Source organism: Cygnus atratus, chromosome 4 (genome assembly GCF_013377495.2).
Source record: "Cygnus atratus isolate AKBS03 ecotype Queensland, Australia chromosome 4, CAtr_DNAZoo_HiC_assembly, whole genome shotgun sequence".
Lineage (NCBI taxonomy): Eukaryota > Metazoa > Chordata > Aves > Anseriformes > Anatidae > Cygnus > Cygnus atratus.
The window spans coordinates 58,663,306-58,683,665 of NC_066365.1; the positions used below are offsets into that span (position 1 = coordinate 58,663,306).

Genomic DNA, 20,360 nt, shown 5'->3' on the forward strand with positions numbered 1-20,360 from the left:
TGGTTTGCAACAACTTCTGTGTGCCTGCCAGTGAAGTAAGTATCCTGAGATTATTGTGGTTGTTAAGACACAGATGTCATGTGGCATAGCTCCTGTGAAAATGGTGTATTATGTGAATCATTAAAATCACTGTGTATGCATATATAGTTATAATATATGTATATATATTGTATATGTGTGTAAATATATATATTTATATAGTATATGTATGTATATTGTGTATGTGTGTGTATATATATGTATATATATATATATACACACATATAAACTGGGAATGACACCGACCTCAAATCATTTCTCTGCCATGCCTCAACCTAACCAGATGGTACAGGCATTAGCCTACCGACTCAACTCTTGCCCGTATATTCCCAATTTTTGCCCCCTGGGGGGTATGACACACGGTAGGAGACACACGGATTTTGGGGGGGATTGCACACGGGAGCAGACCCATGGATTTTTGGGGGGATGACACACGGGAGGAGACACCTCACTGCCGGGCAGCTCCCTCACGGGGGGCCAAAAAACAAGGAGAGGCAGCATCTCCGCGCTGCGCCACGGCACGGCACGGCTCCACGAGGGCAAAATAAACCTCGGGGCGCCCAGCCACGACCGCAGCCCACGCGGGGAGCACCCGGGACAAGCGCTGAGGGGAGCCGGGGCCAGGCCCATGGGCGGGCCGCGCAGCCGCGGGGCGGCGCCGCGCTGATGTCAGGCCGAGGGAGGCGGTGGTGGCGGCGGCGCGGGGGGGAGCGGGCGGCGGCATGGCGGGGTCGCGGCGGCTGCTGGCGCTCCGGGCTACCGTGGCCGGGCTGCTGGTGGCCATGGTGGCGGTGCCCTGCGGCAGCCGGAGGCCGCCGGCGCCTCGCTGCGGGCCGCCCTGCAGCTGCTGGCGGGAGTCGGCGCTGTGCGTGGGGGCGGCCGGGGCGCCGCGGAGCCTCCCCGCCGGGCTCGGTTCCCTGTGAGTGCCCGGGGACGGGGGGCGGCCGGGGAGCGGGGCAGCCCCGAGGAATCGCGGTCGTGGTTTTTTTTTTTGTTTTGTTTTGTTTTGTTTGTTTGTTTGTTTTTTTAGCACGGTTTTCTTAAACCCTGCCCGCCTCCCCCTCTCGTCCTTCCCTGCGGGAAACGGCAAAAATCGAGGCTCCGGGAGCCTCCGGGCTCACCCGCGGCTCTTCTTTCCCTTCGGCAGGAGCCTGGTAAACGGGACCTTCTCCGAGGTGAAGGACAGGATGTTTTCCCATTTGCCCTCCCTGCAGCTGCTGTAAGTACCGCACGAGCAGAGGACACACGTCCCCAGCACGCCGCCCGTTGCTCCTCAGTAGAGTTACGGGTGCGCTTTTGGCAGGAGCGATAGCGGGTGAGGGCACGGCGTGTGCGGCCGGCGTTTCGGAGACCAGGGGCCAGTTCTCTCCCATCCTACAGCAGCATGAACCACTTCGTGTAATGTGTTTTTACTCCCCAAAGGAGGGAAGAAAGTGTTTTCTGACGCCCTGAGTTCTTTTTTGAGTTTCAGCGTTAAGTTCAGGGCAGAGTTCCCCTCCCCGTCGAGTCATGTGCCCGTTCTCACCGCGCTCGTGTGGAGCCAGCGAACGCCAGCTTCACGTCGTGGCATTTCGGGATGCTGTGGGGAGATGTGGCATGGCATGGGAGGCAGCTGTGGGAAGGCAGGAGGACACCCACACCCCTCCAGGAAGGGCTCTGGGCCCAAAACGCGTGTGTTGTCTGCAGCGTGACCCTGTGGTTCGGTGGCTGCCCTGATGCCTCCTGGCCTGGCCAGGGCTGAAGGGGTCCCACGGGTGGGATGTGCCCCGTTGCAGGAGGTGACCCTGCCATGTGGTCCGGCTCCCCACAACTGCAGCGAGGTGCTGCACTTCCCTATGCCAGGCCAGCCCTCCTTGCCTCACCCTGGTGAGGCTCTGCCCAAAGTAGAGATGTGCTCTGAAGAGAAGTAGGACAAAAATACGTGGCCTGACAGGAACGCGGGCTGAGTGCTTGCTGCAGAGCCATCAGCATAAATTGGTCTGGGGGAAGAGGTAGTGTGATGCATCTGGTAGTGCGATGGCCAGCTGCCCCTCCTGGGGCCTGCCCGGTCATTCTCCCACTCTCTGTCTGGGGAGAGGGACAGCACCCCACAGAAAACACTGGGGAGAAGTGGGCAAGGCAAGGGATGGAGGCCAGCAGGACCGGGGAAGGATTGTTTCCTTGTGCGCGGCACTGGTGAGACCGCTCCTCGAATATTGCGTTCAGTTTTGAGCCTCTCACTACAAGGACAGTGAATTGCTCGAGCATGTGCAGAGAAGAGCAACGAACCAGTGAAGAAACTAGAAAATGAGTTATGGGGAATGACTGAGGGAGTGGGGTTGTTTGGTCTGGAGAAGAGGAGCCTGAGGGGAGACCTCGTTGCTCTCTACAGCTACCTGAAAGGAGGCTTCAGTGAGGATGGTGTTGGTCTCTTCTCAGGTGACAAGCAGTAAGATGTGACGAGAAGGTCTCGAGTTGCACCGGGGAGCTTGAGGTGGGAAGTTAGGAGGAATTTCTTCACAGAATCGAAATCTGCTCCCCGAAAGGTAGTGGAGTCCCCATCCCTGGGGGACATTTAAGAGATGTATGGACATGACACTAAGGGACACGGTTTAATGATGGGACTCAGTAGGCTGGGTTGCTGGTTGGACTTGATCATCTTGAAGGTCTTTCCAACCTAAACCTATGATTCTAAGGCCTGTGGGGCTGAGTCTTCACAGGTTGTTACTCATCTTTGGTCAGGAGGTCAATGGAGGTGTTCACCGTTGTTAATGCAAGGCCTGGGATGAGAAGGTTGATCAGCTTTGTTTTTTAGGGTGAGAGGATACAGTAGGCAAGATAAGCAAATAATTAATCACCTCGTTTCTAAATACAGCTGTCCTATTGTACGCTAATGGAAAATTACATTTACTGTTGTGCTAAGTTTTTGTTTGTTTGCTTTTCTAATATATGAAGCATTTTCTAATCTTTCTTATATGAAAGGCTTACTTGTTCAAGGAAAGATTGGTGGTCCCAAGTCCCCTTCTGTAGAAAGCATAGATCAGGACTAAAAGCCAAGCATGTTCCTACGATGCCTTCTGTGATCTCCTTAGGGAAATAGAGGATTTACCCTGCAGTGTTTAAGCATAAGCTAAGTCCCAAATCAAAGATTTTTTTTTTTTTTTGTGGTAGTGGGAAGAGGAGGAAGAGCAGATAAAGGTTATTCCTTCTCAATAGGAGTAATAGATTTCCAGGAAGAAGAGTTGCGCTGGCTGGGCTGGCAGGGTCAGCTGTTGAGAAAGTCAGAAGTTTCATTTTCTGTGGTAGATCAGATGTTGGAGTGAGAGGGGTTTGTAACCAGCACCATCATCACCTTGGACCCTGACAAATTTCATTGGTCCATGTAATTGGGGAGTTTGCCCTTCAAACTGCAGAAAAGGAAGGATTAAATGACAAAAAGTACTGATTGGAGCACTGTTGTACATCAGGACTGTATCTTTGGTCACGGTAGCCATGATGAAGCAGTAATGCAAGGATTTCTTTCTGATTGCAGTCTGAATCTTTCTCAGATTTGTATGGGATAATTTAAGGAGCATTTGTCTGGTGTTAGAACAATAACCTAGGGTCACAGGGAAAGCTTGCGTTTCATGTTCATCATTAGTCTTATAAATTAATTTTAGTAAAATGCCTAAAACCATACAAAAAGAAGGTTAATAAGTTACTCTAGTAAACTGATTAGTGCAAACATCTTCACTCGTAGCTGAAAATTCTGAGATTTTACAAAAATGATTTCTTTTGAGTAGCATTTGATTTTTAGACTGAATAAGAAGTTTTGCTATTTTCTTCAAAGGAGATGGCCGACTTTGCCTTTGAACATAAACATTGGAGCCCTGTCTACCTTTGTGCTCTGATACAGCAGAGGAGGAACTTAGCTGGCCAAGCCTTTCCATGGCTTCCTTCTCCTAACTGCATTCTCCTGGCTCAGATGAAAACCACTTGGGACAGCTCCAATGCATTTTGTGCCTGAAGTTCACAAGGCAGGGCAAAGCAGCACCCGGAGCTGCTTCTCCTCGATTCATTTGGATGTGGAGTTTTGCTCTCCAGGGGCAGGAGGGCTTTCTGTCTCTGGCAGTTTGGGCACATCTGCATTTGCAGCTGCCAAACAGGTCGTGCAAACTGCGTGTTCTCCTCCCATATCTGCAGGTCAGGCTTGGAGCATCCCCCCTGTGAGCTCAAAACAAGCGAGCCCTGATCCACCAAGACTGCATAAATGAAAGCTGGTGCTTGTGCAAAAGGGCTGCCTACTTTTCCAAGCTTGGGAGAGGCACTGAGATGGTCTCTTGAAAACTTTCAGCGTGGCTCCAGGTTTGTGGGCACCTGGGGTCCACACTCAGCAGACTTACCCTGGAAGGACAACTTGTCCTACTTAGGGGACAAAGCAATCTAGGACCAGACTGTATTTAACCAAGGTGAATGGTACGGTGAACGTATTTCTTGGGGAGTAGTGGACATTAACTAGCATCACATTATGCCTTTTCTTTTTATTTTTTTATAGACCATTCCACAGTATTTTATGTATGCTGCATTGATGGGGCAATATGGGCCTGAGTCGGTAAGATGGGTTTGGTCACGGTCAATAAACACAACTGGCGTAACACAGTGTGTCAAGTTTTAATGTGCTTTCCTAACGCCTGCTCTCTGTTTTCAGCTTGCTGAACTCTAACTCCTTTACTGTTATACGAGACGATGCCTTCGCCGGTCTCTTCCATCTAGAATACCTGTAAGTCTGGTATTTTATGTATATCCCCATCCTTTATAAATCAAGATGTTTTGATAAGTTGCCAAGACTCCTGCCATGAAGTCTTAGTCTTTGCTATGATTACCAGGAGCAGGAGAGATGAAGGATTTATGTTCCATTTCTGTGCAAATGTCCTTTATGGTTGCTCACCATTTTCCAGAGGTTGCAGTGGATTTTTAAAATATGCCGTGGGTGCAAGGTGGCTCTATGTAATTACAGTACACTGAAAAAATCTTGTTGAACAAGAGCTTGTCCTGGCTTTACAGAACAGTGCCATCACTTTCAAGGAGTTCTGGATCTCAGGAAAGAGGTGGTGAAGCCTCTCGTGGCCTGCTGACAGCCTGAAGAGGAGCTGCAGGGTGTCAGGGTACTGCCCAGAACAGCCCTGATTACCGGACTGGCCCTCTTTCCCCAGCTTTTCTCTCCAACTTTGTCTTTGTTCTGATATTTCATTTAATGCCCATGGCATTTATTTTCATATTATAAATAATTATGAATATATGGATATATATCAACATATATTTCATATAATTATTGTAATTATTTATAGTATTATTTAAATTTATTTGACTTTCCTTTCTCTTAACTGAGTTCACGTCTCCATTGATTTTTACATTATTTTCATTTCCCGATCTTTTTTTTTTTCTTTTTTTAGGTCACCCTTTTTTCTTTTAAAAATGTATTAGCCCTGGTACCAGGTTGTCCTCACTTCTACTGCAAAGGACTGCCATTTCTCTGTGTTACCGGACATGAGCTGGTATGTTTTAAACTCTGAATATAATCTGAAAAAAAAAAATTCGTCTTTCCACCCACCTTTCTGCGCTGAAAGGTAGCTGTGGAAAACATTTCTGTCATTGTCTAAAGGAAGACCAGTGCTCATAAAACTGATTCTTGCTAAGGACTTGCAGGTAAGTAGGTATTAAGTCAGTGTATATTCAGGACTAATGGTCTAATACATGAGAAGCAGTCAACAGTAGAATTAGCAGACCAAGAAATAGAGGATAATCATAAATGGCGTATACTGAAATCCACAATTGAGGTACATTTAGGTTTTTGAGTGACAGTAAGTTATCTGATTATTCTCTTTTCCAAGTGTCTGCAGGGAAAAAAAAAAGTAATTTGCAGAAAGCTGGTGAAAAGGAGAAAAACAAAACAAAAACCCAACCCTGCAAATATTTTTATGTTGTTTCCATGATGACTTGCTCAGGCTTTGAAGAGCTGATGAGTCTAAAATGGAGCTTGGCACAGTAGCATACACTACAGTAACTGTTGCATTGGTAACTGCAACCAGACCCCTGTTAGAAAGAAGAAAATCCTGCCCCTCCTCAGCTCATCAAAGGGACAATTTCTGTCTCTGGCTGCTAATTGCAAACCAGGGAACACAATTAAGACTGGTAAAGCCTTGCAGTTTGAATTTCCTTTAGTGACAGCCGACCAAATGGTCTCAGTTAATGGTTGTGGTCATTTTCCTTGCCTTGCCAAGTCCTGAGGGCACTTCCTCTTCCCAACAAATCTCACCAGTACCTGTCGGGAACTAAATGTGACTGGCCTTTTTATTTTTTGGGTCTCTGCAGACAGTAACACCGTTACAATTGTAATAACTGGTGTCTTTCAATTGCCAATGATCAGACCTTACAGAGAATAAGGAAACCTCGCTGATGAACAAGAACAAGCTTCTTTGTGTATCACGCAAAGTCTCCAAAGGAAGCGCAGCAGCTACCTCTGTATCCCCTAGCAGGAGCACTGTGTCACACTGCACTCGCAAAACTGATAACAGTATTCCATGCACCCGCACCCCTAAAACTACCAGGCTACGTTTGTGCAGTGTGGATGAGAAAGGTCTGATAAAGATGGGAGCTTTGCTGGTGTTCCCAGGGTAGCAAGCCTTCAAGGCTGGGTTTGGTCACAAAGGAATCCAGCAAATTACTGAGTCCCAGCCCAAATTTCCATCATCCCTCTGCGCTGTGTTCAGCGAAGCCGTGTTTATTTGCACTGAGGGTGAGCTGGCGGTGTGCGTGGGTACTGTGTCAGGGAGCAGTTTGGCTCTCTGCTCTGCGGATTGAATTCATGTCCCCAGGCTGCCTTGTAACAGAGTATGGTTGACCCTTTACTGACATCCTCTGTGCAGACACAATACTTTGGTCTGCACCCTTTGCATGCAGTGAGGATCCCGGTCACTTCATGAAGGGTTTTGGCTATGTCTCAACTCAGGAACCCAGAGCTCTTGTCATCTCACATCCCACTCGGGGCTGCAGCCCTGTCTTGACTCTTTCAAGAAGTAACCTTGATTCATAATATTCTTTCCTCTGTTTCCCTGTAAGGCAAACAAGGATGCACAGGGAAAAGGGAGACGCTTTTGTCTCATAAAACTGTTTTTGAAGTTGGTGTTCAGTTTTCTTCTTACAGATACAGCTGTACCGTGCAATATCTTGATGGCCACCTGGCTGCAGCGATTTTGCAGTGCTGATGGTATATTTATGGATGTGTCCTCAAGTGCTCTGGGGTCAGGATGCTCAAATATCAGCTCTTTCTTTAAATGCTGATGTGTGTTCAGGATGAGCAGCATGGTCCAGCAATCGATACATCACTACTGTTGCTCCCCCAGTACACAGGGCCATGACTCGTGTGCAGCTGGGTGTCCTGCAGAGGTGATGTCCCAGCTGGAGAGCACTGGAATGTGGCAGCAAGAAGACAAACAAGGCCTCTGGCAGTGGTCTATCCATTTAGGCAGACTTTGGGCTTGGGATACCAGTATGTAGGTGCAGTTCACGTTGTTGCAGAGACCGCGGGCTGGAAGCCCTCCAGCTCTGCGGGTACGGAGGTGATACTGTGCGTACAGCCACCTGGCTGTGGGCACTCTTCCTTCGGCTGTGGGCTCCTTGAGCAGTGTCCATCTGCAGCCTGTGAAGTCCTGGCTGTATGCTGCCCTGTGATTCCACAATTCAGGCAGCCGTTGAGAGGGAAGTAGGACTTGAGCTTCTAAAGTCCATCTCAGAAGTCTGTCTTACCCAGGTCTCTTTCCTCACACAACACGCTCCATGAGAATTTAACTACAAAGGAATAATGTTTTTTGCTTTGTCCATTTTGTTCCTCTGCTGCCGGATATTTGTGGCCTGGTGCCTGCATCATTACTTGTGGTACACCAGAGGCAAGGTGATGAGGCAATATGACCAACTCCACCAAGACTTCCCCACCTCTAAGTCTGAAGGGGCTACCCAGGAACCTGCTGAGTTTGGAGGACATAGGCTAAAGCACTGGTGGTGCGCATAATGTTAATTAAAGTCTTTGAAAATACTTTTTTTTTTTTGCCTAGATTCATTGAAGGAAACAAAATTGAAACCATTTCAAGAAATGCATTTCGTGGCCTCCGAGACCTAACCCACCTGTAAGTTATTGAACACTTAGTAATTTGTACTCAAGCAAAACTCTCCTTGCAGATAGCTGGCTTTCAAGCCACATTTAACACCTCCCTTTACCTCTTTGCTTTCAGCAGCCTTCAACAGTCAGTAACATGCCTTTCACAAATTAAAAAAAGGCCTTAAAAAAATTCACAGGCACATTCAGCTGCCTGTGCATGCTCACAGGTCATGTTGGGGTGCAGCCGTTGCCTGTGGGTGCTGCCAGTGGTGCCACCGTGGTGCTGTCTACATGTGGTTAACATTCCTCTGTCTTTTCAGCATGTTCAGTCATTGCTCTCTGTGTTACATTACAATAAAAAAGCTTTATATGTTTTACTTTTGCGTCAGCTTCATTTTCTTTCTTTGAGCAATCACCATTCTTGAATGAGTATAATTAATGCGTGCGTGTTTCTGGTAGTTAACAACGCCAGTGGCTGGACAGTATCCGATAATTAACATTCTGTAAGTGAGTTCAGACTTTGTAAGAGTCAACAAGACAAGAGATAACAATGATATTAAGCTCTAACTTTTTTTTCTAGTTCTTTGGCCAATAACCATCTTAAATTTCTGCCAAGGGATGTCTTCAGTGACTTAGATTCTCTAATTGAACTGTAAGTAATGAAAATCTTTCTACTGACTGCCTGCTTCTGTGATTCTGTTGCTCTGTGTTTGAAGTTCTGCTTTTGTGTGTGTCTGATATCTGCACAGAAAATAAATGTGCATTTTGTTCGTCTATCTTTTCTCTTTTTAAGATTGTTTACTTGGTAGACCCCTCTAGAGTAACTGCTATTTCTCAAATCACTGTTGCTTCTCATGGTGCTGTACATAGCTTGCATTATTGTACTTCTTTCTAATGTTTTATTTGTATTTTTTTTTAGCAAAAGGGAGACAACAAATTTTAAAACTACAATTTCTCTGCATAGTTTTTCCTGTTACTGTTGCAAGTATTACTTAAGATTATTTTACTGAAATGTATTAATTAAAAATACGCTTTTTTTTTCCTGATTTTGTGCGGTTGTAGCACATTGCTGACTTATTGTCAGTGTTTTGTTTTTTTGTGTGTGTGTGTGTGTGTAACTAAGCTGCTAGTCAGCATCCCTTATATTTGGCCTGACTCTCTCAACTAAAGAAGTAAGCCCCCAAAATTGCCAAAGCATTGGAGAACAGGCATAGTATGTGAAATTGTACCTAATTAATAGGGGGAGGTTAAACTGACTAGACTCCACATCAGCAGGGACTCTAAAAATACCGGTCGTAGGTCTGTTTTTTAATGTGGCGCAGAAATGATACCAGCAAGCCCACCCTGTCAACCACTGGTGCTGCGGTAGTTTGGTGAAGGAATGGGGTTTATCTGTGTCAGCAATAGATGATGGGAAGCAGACTTGCAGCAGACAGCCGCTCTGTGAGGATTTATTATGCTGTAGTCCTAATCCTATGAAAACGTATAAACACGAGTGACTTTGCACATGAATCACAGTGCTCTTATTAGTAGTGTTATGCATGGTCTTATTTCTTAGACTGAAACTGTTTTTCCGAGGACAATACTTCCGTGAAGGAGTGTACATATAAAGAGCATCAGAATAAAACTTATCGAGTCTTTCCTCTTCTCAGTTCAAAAACAATTCAAAGGTACTCACATATTTTTAAGTTCAGTATGTCAAGGTGCTAACAGTTCTGTAGTATTTATATTGCTATCAATTTTTTCAAATATGTTTATTTCTGTGTGTTTTTTTAGAGATTTAAGGGGAAATAAATTTGAGTGTGACTGCAAAGCCAAGTGGTTGTTTTTGTGGTTAAAGATGACAAATTCCACTGTTTCTGATGTCCTGTGTATTGGTCCAGCAGAATATCAGGATAAGAAGTTAAATGATGTGACAAGTTTTGATTATGAATGCACCACTACAGGTATTCAGAATGCATATTTCTAAGCACACTACAAATGGTTAAATATCAGAGCTGTAGACTAAACCATTTCACTTCTGTGCGCATGACCTGGGGGGATGAAGGGAGGAAAGGGTTACCTACAAAGTACTAGAACGAGCATAAAATGAGAAAATCCCATTTTGAAGCTGAAATACAAAGTTTTTACTTGGATTAAGTGATAATGGAAGAAGAGTCGGGACTATTCATGTTCCAAAGGGCTTGATTATGACTCACTTGTGACTTAATTTTCATCACAGAATGCTTTCTGTTTTCTGGAATAAGGCCATATAGTTATGTCGGATGAGCTTCCCAAAATCTCTATTTCACAGAAAGCAATGGAGAGAAGTTCAAACGATTTGGCTGTATCTGCTACTTTTATTCAATAGGCCACAATATAATATCATCAAATGTGGCAGCAATACTGCCAGCAGTTTTTTATGGGACTCCATTAAATTGGAGAGAAATGTCCAATAATATTTCAAGTACTGTCTTGTTCAGGATCTTGACTTTTATTTTAGGTAATGTAAAGCATGTAGAAGGAAGTGAAGAGAAACCTGCATGTGGGTATGCTTATATTTTATGACTAAATAGCAGACGTTGCCTATATTTAAATGCAGTCACATCATACAACTGAGAATATCAGCTCTGAGTATTGTTTTCATGTTTCACGTACATAATGTCAGTATTTTGCCTTTTTTCTGTACAGTAATGTCAGAGGCATTCAAGTTCTCATCTGCCATCAAGTCAGTCGTTGTTAGGAGACAGTAGAGATTACTGGTAACATAAGATAAAGTTTCTGGACAGGGTAAGAAAAGTAATCCAAGGGCAATATGTTAAGTGAAAAAAAATGAACTCGGAATTCAAAAATATGTTAGAAGAGCTGCAGAGTTAAGGAGTGATAATGTGCCACATAAAAGGATGTCAAAAACAGGCGAATGATGTTGCTTAGAACTGCTCCCAAGTTATGTTACTGTGTCTGTAAACAGAAATGCAGAAGTCCAATGTTAAAGTAGGCTTCATTTCAGTCTGGTTTAAGAAATTGCACAGCATGACAGTGTGCAAAAACAAGCCTTATCTTCCTGGTCGTCAGATCTAAACTGACTTACCTGTGCTCTGTCATCTCTTTGCATCTAGATACTGAGCTATAAGGTGGCTACAGACAAAATTCATGTGTTAATGTTAGTGCCTTTGCCTGCTGGAAGTGAAATTACACCGAGCATAAATGTAACATCATGTGCTGCAGCACTCCAGTGGGCCTGGTGGCCTGCGGCTTAAGCCCACAGCTGTCTTTTCCTTCTCTGCCCTTGCTTCACCCAGATCTAAAGGGAGGCTAAATATGCCCATATTAATTCCCTGAGGACTGATTAATTACAGGCTCAGACCTGCACTGTATTTTGAAATAAAGCAACATATCCTCTAGGTGTACTCTCCTTTCCTGCTCACTAATGGTCAGTGCTCTTAGCACACGCTCCCCTGAGGAAAGCCTACAAATCTTTCATTCACGTTAGCCTGTAGTACCATCTTCCCTCCTTTGCCAGCCTTGATCAGACTTTCATTGTTTCTGCTCTCTGGTGCTCTGTGAGCAGGACTGGGTGTAGCATGTGGTAACAAAGGAGTTTGCCTGGTAAAATGTGCATCTCAGAGGCTCCATCGCTTCATTGCATTTGCTGAACTGACACAGTGATGACAGAAGGGGAGATGTAAAGAGGTGCTGCCAAATTAAAGGAAAAGCCAATGATCAAAACTCTTGATTGTTTATTCACAGTGAAAGTGATTGGCACTGTCAGTGATCTGTACTTTTAACTCTTTTGTGGTAGTATATTGTCTTTCCCATTTCTCATGGCTTGCATCATGCAAATAGGTTAACTCGTTTCATTTTTTTTGTGTGTGTGTTTCTCCCGCAACCATGTGCAAGGGCACTGTGTTTTGGTCATAAGCCCAGCAGGGGAATGTGTGCTTGGCTTTCAGGAGACTTGAAAACAGGCCTTCCACTTCCATCGCCCTTAAGGCCTAGAATTTTGGCAAGCCTGATGTGGCAGCATCTCTTTACTGTGTCACTCTGTTCCACATTAGTCTGGTATTTCCAGCTGGTTTGTTGCATTTTACTGATTATGGCTGACATGGTTACCCATTTTTAGTTGTCCAGTGCCATAAAGAGCCCAAGGACAGGTACAAGTAAAAATAGCTGTGTTAACACTGAATCATTTCTGAATGAGCAGTGGATTTAACACACAGACTGGTATATTTTATCCCCCAGATTTCCTCAAAGTGTTTCAAAACTGTTAAGATGTCTTTTTCAGTGTTAGATCTATGGGGTTTTTTTCTTCTCAAGATTTTAAGAATATTTCAACTTTCTGTGACTATATCTGTTCCTGTTCCATCCTTAACTACTTCTTATGATTTATCACTTACTTTTACTTTCTGCAACCTACATTGTCAGTTTTCTCCAGTCCTTTTATTTTCGCAGTGGGAATGAAGGTAACTTTCTTGTTTTCCCACCTGCATTGATGAATCAAGCCCATGCTCTATCCGTAACAGTCCCTCAAAGGATGGAGACTGTCACTTCTGTTGCAGCTGTGGAAGCTGTTCCATTTGTGTAATGGTAGTCATCTGCCTTTATTCTCCAGAAGTGTAACTTCTCAGCAGCAAAGGCTTTCGAGCATGCAGAGATGAATTTTTCATTGGAAGACGTGTATTTCATAACACACCGAAGTTAGGGACCAGGGTGAGGACTTAACTAGTATTTCACCCAAATCCCTGCATGTTCAGGCCTTTCCAAAGTAGGAGTGAATGATGGAAGCACATAGCAAACAGAGTTTAAAACAGAGCGCTGCCTGCTTCTGCAGAGAAACTCTTCGTGGAATAGTTATTGCCTTTTCTGTATATTTATATCTACATATAACTCCTGGGCAAGCCTTCTGCCACCTTCTAGATGGAAGCACCTTAGAAGTGTTGGCTTCTCTCCGTCAGCTCTGCTATATTGATTTCTTTGTCTGATAATGATGACCTTGACAAGCTGTCAGGTCAAATATCAGACTCAGACCCAGTTTCCTCGTTTTCCCCAAATCGGCTCTGTGCTGGCTACTGACTTACCCCAATGTGAATTTTAAAGTTAAATGTACAGGCACTTGGATTTTGAGCAGAAATCTTGAATTTTGGAGTTATGCTCCTAGCCTTTACAGGTTGTTCCAACTCCTCAGTCTTAGCATCTAGAATAAGTTTTCCACTGGATAGTAATTTGCAGGTTGGTTGTATTTTATGCTTAAACAACTTTACAATGCCCTGTAAAATGGTACGTTAACTGAGTTTTTGATTACACCATTTTGTCTAGGGTCTAGCTAAAATGGGGTTATCCCCAGGCAAACTTCAGATATAATTTCACTTTCTGCCTGGTTTAGCGTAACACAAATTGCTAGTGATTAAATTTGCATGTCTTAAGAAGTTATTGGACTTGAGCTGGAAGTTGCTGTCTCTCAGCTTGAAAGTGATTCTAGCAAGGCCATTTTACTTGACAGGAAAGCAACTTCCAGCTGCAGGGAAAGAGACTTCTTTGACAGCATGTGACTGTGTGAACATGATCCTGATTTCATGGATACCAGCCAGCCTAGCTGCAAAATCTGAATTCTGCCACTATTTACCTATTTGATCTCCTTGGCAGCTGTATTTCCAGAGGACAGCTCATGATGCTTAAAGCAAGGAGACGCTTTCCCCTGTTGCTGCATGCCTCTCATGAGCACTGACACCTTCATCTTAGGCTTATACAAAATTCAGAATATATCACTCATTTTCTAGTGTTTATAGTCAGCAACTTTGTGTTTTCAGCAAGGATCTGTCCTAACTGTTGTAAATGTATGTTCCTAGATTTTGTTGTTCACCAGATTTTGCCCTACCAGTCAGTGTCAGTGGATACATTCAACTCTAAGAACGATGTGTTTGTAGCCATTGCGCAGCCCAGCATGGAGAACTGCATGGTGCTGGAGTGGGATCACATTGAAATGAATTTCAGGAGTTACGACAACATCACAGGTACATGAACGCTGGGATTCCAGTTGTTGATGAACTATTGGCATTTCACAAGGAGAAATCGTGAGGGAGAGACGCGTAGATGGGACCAGATGATGGTTTTTGTCCTGCATCTGTATTGAAACTGGCAGATTGAAGTGTACCATATTTGTACAAGAATGATTTCATGGAGTAGTGCATCTTGTTTATACATGCACATTTAACCTTGCTATAGCACACAAAGTAGCTTTTTTCAGTCTGAACTTGTGAGTTGTTCTGAAGGTACAAACACGACTGTGAATGTCACATGGTGGCCCAGCTTAGCCACTCACTGCCTGAATCACACTGTAAGTTAAAGGATAGGTTAAAGGAGCCCTCGCTGTTACTAAAGTGCCTGCAAAATAGAAGACAAAAATATTCTGCTGCATGTAGAAAGAAGTAGGCCTGAAGGGTACATGTGGGGTGGGCAGTCTAGAAGTCCACAAGTCCACTAGACTTGTGCCCTAGCTCCACACCCAGCACATGTGTAGAGACCCATTTCTTAAATGACTGTCCTGCATTCATAGAAAGCCCATCTTAAACACTGGACTCTGAAGTGTGGGAGAGTTGCAGACTACGGGCATGTAAAGAGGTTTTTGTGGAGCCTGAAGTGCATTTTGTAGAGCTTAGGAGCAGGCTATGCACTTTATGAGGGGGTTCATTTTTAACTGTACGCTTGGCATTCAGGTGTCTGAATTTAGCCCTTTACAATATGGGCTCATGGACCTGAGCTAGTTGTCCAGACTGCCTTTATACTCAACATGCAGAGAAACGGGCGAACTATTTCCTAGAGTGCTCTTTGACTTAGACCAGAAAGAGCCTGGATGATCAGCTCAAGTATTCATGTCTACGCTGCAAATACCTTATGGTACTGGAGATGAATCCCTACATTACTGGCACTGGAAGGATGATGGTTCATCACAGGCTAGCTGTGAAACAGCAGTGGGTGAGGGCCAGCTGAGCGACAGAGCAAGCACAAGGAAGTCTGTGCAGATTCAGTTCTACATAAACTGTTTCAGAGACAACTTCTTTTCTTGCAACAAATCCTTTCGTAAGTAGTTCAGTTGTTACCTTTTGATGTGGATCTTGTATAGTGACTTGAGATTGTCAAAATGGACCGTAACTTGATATGATTTAATCTGGCAACTGCAGTAGTCCTAAATATTGCAAGTTTAATGTAATCCAAAAATTCAGAAACAACAGGGTTAGATTTATCTTTTTCTTCTTGCTGTCAGGTACTAATATCCACAAGATGCATCAGTACTTCTGCTTACAGTAGCAAAAAGCTGACTCTGGCCCTCTTGGACCAAGAAAAACAGAATATATTTCATTCTTCTAGTTAAACTGGAAATATAGACATCCCATGAATAAAAGAATTTCAGGTTATTGCTGAGTCAAGAAATAGCAACTGTTGTTACTGACTAACAAAATCTGGCTCAAATAATTATTTTGGGTAGTATTTGGACAGAGAAAGTATTCTGGATAAAGAGTAGTGAGCATTTTAGGGTGCACCCTTGAGGGGTGCAATTCGAAGTCAACTTTCCAGTTACTGGGTAGAAGAAAGCAAGAACAGAAGCTCTGGTGTGTAGTATAAGACAAAATTATGAGATGATAAAATTATGAGATGACAAAGATTTACAAGAGGGGAGGGGTGATTTGATAGTATTTTTGTCGTTTAAAGAGTGCGTTGTACTGTGCTAATATGTGCTTTTCTTTGGGCAATAGGTCAGTCCATAGTGGGATGTAAAGCCATTCTTGTTGGTGACCAAGTCTTTGTGGTGGTGGCACAGCTCTTCGGTGGCTCGCACATTTACAAGTACGATGAAAGCTGGACAAAGTTTGTCAAATTCCAGGATATCGAAGTATCTCGCATTTCTAAGCCGAATGATATAGAGCTTTTTGAGATAGACAGTGAAATGTTTTTTGTCATAGCAGATAGTTCTAAAGCAGGTTTGTCAACAGTGTACAAGTGGAATAACAAAGGGTTTTACTCATACCAGTCCCTTCACGAGTGGTTCAGGGACACGGACGCCGAGTTTGTTGATATAGATGGGAAATCCCATTTAATCCTCTCTAGCCGCTCACAGGTCCCCATTATACTCCAGTGGAACAAAGCTTCAAAGAAGTTTGTCCCACACAGTGAGATCCCCAACATGGAAGATGTCCTGGCTGTGAAGAGTTTCAGGATGCAAAACAACCTGTACATCACGCTGACGAGGTTCATCGGTGACTCCAGAGTTATGAAATGGAACAGCAAACAGTTTGTGGAGATACAGGCTCTTCCCTCCCGAGGAGCCATGACGCTGCAGCCTTTCTCCTTTAAGAATAATTACTACTTAGCCTTGGGAAGTGACTATACATTCTCCCAGATATACCAGTGGGATGGTGAAAAGAAGATCTTTAGGTTATTTAAAGAAATCTATGTGCAAGCGCCACGTTCTTTCACAGCTGTGTCAACGGATCGAAGAGATTTTTTCTTTGCCTCCAGTTTTAAAGGAAACACACAAATATTTGAACATATCATCATCGACTTGAGTTTATGAAAAGCTGCTGGATTGAAATTCATGTAGAGTGACATTTATACACAAGCAAAACAGTGACCTTTCCAAGAACAGGGAGCACCTATGGAGTATGATGACATTTTCTGAACTTTTAAAACTTGCGTATTAATCAGGGATTGCATTTACTCGGTTGCTGCATGACATGTCCGTTTTATCCTTTTTCAAAGACACTTTGCAACCTGCAGCCATTCAGACAAGTGTGCAGTGCATTAGGGTTAATTTTAACATCTAAGAACTATTTAAATTTTACCCAGAAAACTACCTTAAATTGGACATCTCATAATGAAAGCAACAAGGAAGCCATACCATTTCTATGCTTCGGCATAGAAATGCTTTTGACTCTTTAGCTAAGACCTCAGTACTAAGATTTTAAGATTAGAAGCAGGTCATTATGCTTGCTGATGAATTGTAAAAGCAAACAGTAACATTCCGGAATACACTTCATTTTGGTTTCTTGCGCCCTATCTTCAAAATCTGTCTTTGTGGTTTATAGTAGGACCAAGGTGTCATTTTAACTCATTGTAGCTTAAAGGGAAAGTCAAAATCTATTGCCATTTTTCTTATATTAATCACTATTTCAGCAACAAATTGTACGTAACCAAGAGCCCAGCCCAGAGTACCTGGGTGGCCAGGAAAATAAAGGTATGTCACTTCTGGACTGTGAGATCTTAAGTTAATACAGACAGAAAATAACAGAGGTCTGCTTGGTACATTGACTATAGATTCAGTCTGCTTTGTGGATTAATAGGTATTCCAGAAATACATCTCATTTTGCTCTAATTCACACTCTTCCTGATGATCCCAGTAGATTCTAGGGTGCTTTACCAAGGTTTTATTCATCCACAAGGCACAGCTTAAATTTAGTCTGTAACATGTATCTACATTCATGTTCTTCATGCTGTGGCTTGTCTTTACACAATGAGATGATTTTTTCTTCTGAGTTCTCCCTCCAGCACAGCTCACAAGCAATAAATTCACGTTTTGGTTATCACAAGCTGTACTTGGGGAATCTGAGAACGAAACAGGACTTTGTTATCACCAGGTCTTTTGAAACTGAGGCAGCTAGAGCTGTCGAAGCTAGAGCTTACCCTGGCTCCAAGAAGAAGAGTTTCATCTTGGTGGCCCCAGACTTTTGCTGGGTTGCCAAGCTTTCAAATGTCTTGCAGGTTATGTAGCAGGATGTGAACAGTCCATGTCTCATTGGTGTTTTGGGTGGCTACAGAATAAGGCGTTCATTTATCTTAAATATGGCAGCAGTCCTGGTGTGCACAGAGCCTCTGGCAGGATAACAGCTGGGGACCGTTCTCCTGGAAAGGCTCCAACGTATTTACCCAACAAAGTTGTATAGCAGAAGCCGTGTTTGTTTTGTTTAGTTTTTTTCATGTATACAATATTTTCTTTGTTTTCACACTGCATAGCATTTTAGGTTGTTTTATCACGAGTCTTGCTGCTGTGCTTCCACACTGGCTAATAGCAAGGCTTTGTGTAAAGCAAGTGGAGCAAATAAAGCTGTCGTTTTTTTTCCATGCTCGAGTATCTCACTGCCTCTGGGCTGAGTGAGTTTCATGTTTTTGTCCTGGACACACACATGAAACATGACCTAATACCAAAAATAGGGATGTTTTCACAGGCTTTCCAACATCCAGATGCGAACAGCGATGCAGATGAGGATTCTGCACGAGGACTCCCGTGAGGAGTCGCAATCTACCAACGACCTGGAATATCACAGCCTTCTCCAAGGTTTGCCTTGCTGCTGTGAAATAACAGTTGTTACTGGCCCGTCAGAGACATAACTTATTTTATTCTGTTTTTAAATTACATGTTAATTTCTCTTTTTTTCCTGTATAGGTGTTCATTCTGCCTTTATTTTTAATTAAATGGGCAACTTAGCCCATCCAGCTGCCCGAAGCATTGATGCTCTGCCCTCCAGATCCTAACATGGTGTCAGTCCTGTTGGTTCAATCAGACCGGTAGATAGATGCTCTCTCCGTTCACCTCACAAACCAACGTCAGCAAGAGGTTTTAGCAACACCTCTCCTTGGATTAAACTAACAAACCCACAAAACTAAGAGATGATTCATATATCTGCCAGTGAATGAAATTTCTTACCATTTTCTTAGTTAACTTTTTAACTTCAGATATGGCAGATGCGGCTGACAAGCAATGTTTCTTTAAATTGTATTGTGGGAAGGCATTTTTTTATTCCTTTCCTGTCTAGCATGCATGTTTGAACGCAGTCACGTATTCTGACAAGGAGGGGCAATTCTCGGCACTTTCTTTAGGGCTCACTGCTAGTACCATATGCTTGGCAAGGGCACAAGTCCAAGAGCTAAAAGCTGATTTAGAGAAATTGGATCTTGGTATTTTAGATTTGAAGGGAAGCAAGAGGATGGTGCAAAAGTGCTTTTGTATCCAATAGTAGGAAATGGTACTGTTGTGAGAGAGTCCTGGGGATTTGAGACTTGGCTATCAGGTTGAATTAAATTAAAATGGTCTCTGCAGAGATGGGCTTAATAAAGAGGATAAAGTGATCAGCGGGAGCCTCGCTCATTCACACGGGACCAGAAGAAGAAAGCGAGGGAAATGAGTTCTGTGGGCAGGTTGCCATCGCTGCCGAGTAGTTGTGGAGGTTGGTCGGAAAGCCGAGCTCAGCATCCCATCCCGGCTTCGGGAGGAGGCTGGCATCGGCAGCTGCTGCCTGTGCGGCCGAGTTAGTCGAGAAGCAGGGCATAAAGGACCTGTTAATGAAAAAAAAAAAAAAAAAAGGGGGTTACGGCACACTTCTCAGGATTTAACGAAGGCAGTGTCTCAAAAAGAGCCTTGCTCTGCTCTCCCTGCTCCCAAGGAAGAGCTCCAGGGTGCAGCGACCAAGCATCTAAAACTCTGCCTTCCCAAACGCAACGACGGTTTTGCCTCCATGGCCTATATTCTCTACTAGAAAATGTACGCAGCAAATAATCTATGCATATCCAGACTTTACTGCAGCCATGAGAACATCAGGACGGTGAGAAAGGATAACAGAACATGCCACCTGGTAATTTTTATTGTATTCTAAAATACGTACAATAATGTAAAGAACTGTAGTTTATATAAACATAGGTTTAATACAGTATGCTAGCTACAGTGGGAGCATTTTAAGGCTGTATATACATTTAGGTTTTTTTTAGTAAAGAGATGGTGTAATCTATGCCACTGACAAATGTATGTACTCTTTCAGTTGCTAAATAAAAAGTAGTTAATGAGACTAACAGTGCTGCATCGCCTGTGTTAAAATAGCCGTGCTGTGAAGCGTGTCCCAGCTGGAGTTCATAGAAACACTGGGGGTTTGGGACTTCCTTGGAAATGGAGCTTGTGAACCTGCCTCACATGGGCCATGAAGCCACAAGAGATCCCCTCATGGTCCATGTAGCTACAAGAGGTTTCCAGCTCTGGTCATAGCCGACAAATCCCAGCAGATGACCGTCTGCAGGGCTCTGCTGCACGTCTGACCACCTGGAAGGTGGAGGTCGAGCACCTGCCAGAAGACCCCACCAGACCCAGCTCTTCGTCCGTTTCTTATCGATTTGGGGTTTTGAGAGCCTGGACCTGAAGGGAGCCGTGCTCTTCCATGTTGGACGAAGTTTCTGTGTCTGGGGTAACTCG

At 43.9% G+C, this 20,360-nt stretch overlaps 1 protein-coding gene across 1 annotated transcript; it reads left to right on the forward strand.

Annotated features, from left to right (window-relative positions):
* Nucleotides 1-1,187: 1,187 nt before the first annotated feature.
* Nucleotides 1,188-18,077, forward strand: LGI2 (leucine rich repeat LGI family member 2). The gene is made up of 8 exons (XM_035550237.2): nucleotides 1,188-1,258; nucleotides 4,553-4,609; nucleotides 4,706-4,777; nucleotides 8,109-8,180; nucleotides 8,733-8,804; nucleotides 9,929-10,098; nucleotides 13,978-14,142; nucleotides 15,883-18,077. Exons 2-8 carry the CDS (start codon nucleotides 4,596-4,598, stop codon nucleotides 16,698-16,700), a joined length of 1,383 nt encoding a protein of 460 aa, XP_035406130.1. The 5' UTR covers nucleotides 1,188-1,258; nucleotides 4,553-4,595; the 3' UTR covers nucleotides 16,701-18,077.
* The last annotated feature ends 2,283 nt before the right edge of the window (nucleotides 18,078-20,360 follow it).

Bases quoted from the DNA above. Each gene is read 5' to 3' on its own strand.
- LGI2 (XM_035550237.2), top strand. The intron at 4,778-8,108 runs GTAAGTCTGGTA...TTTTTTGCCTAG, and splicing joins CTCTTCCATCTAGAATACCT to ATTCATTGAAGGAAACAAAA. The intron at 8,181-8,732 runs GTAAGTTATTGA...TTTTTTTTCTAG, and splicing joins CTCCGAGACCTAACCCACCT to TTCTTTGGCCAATAACCATC.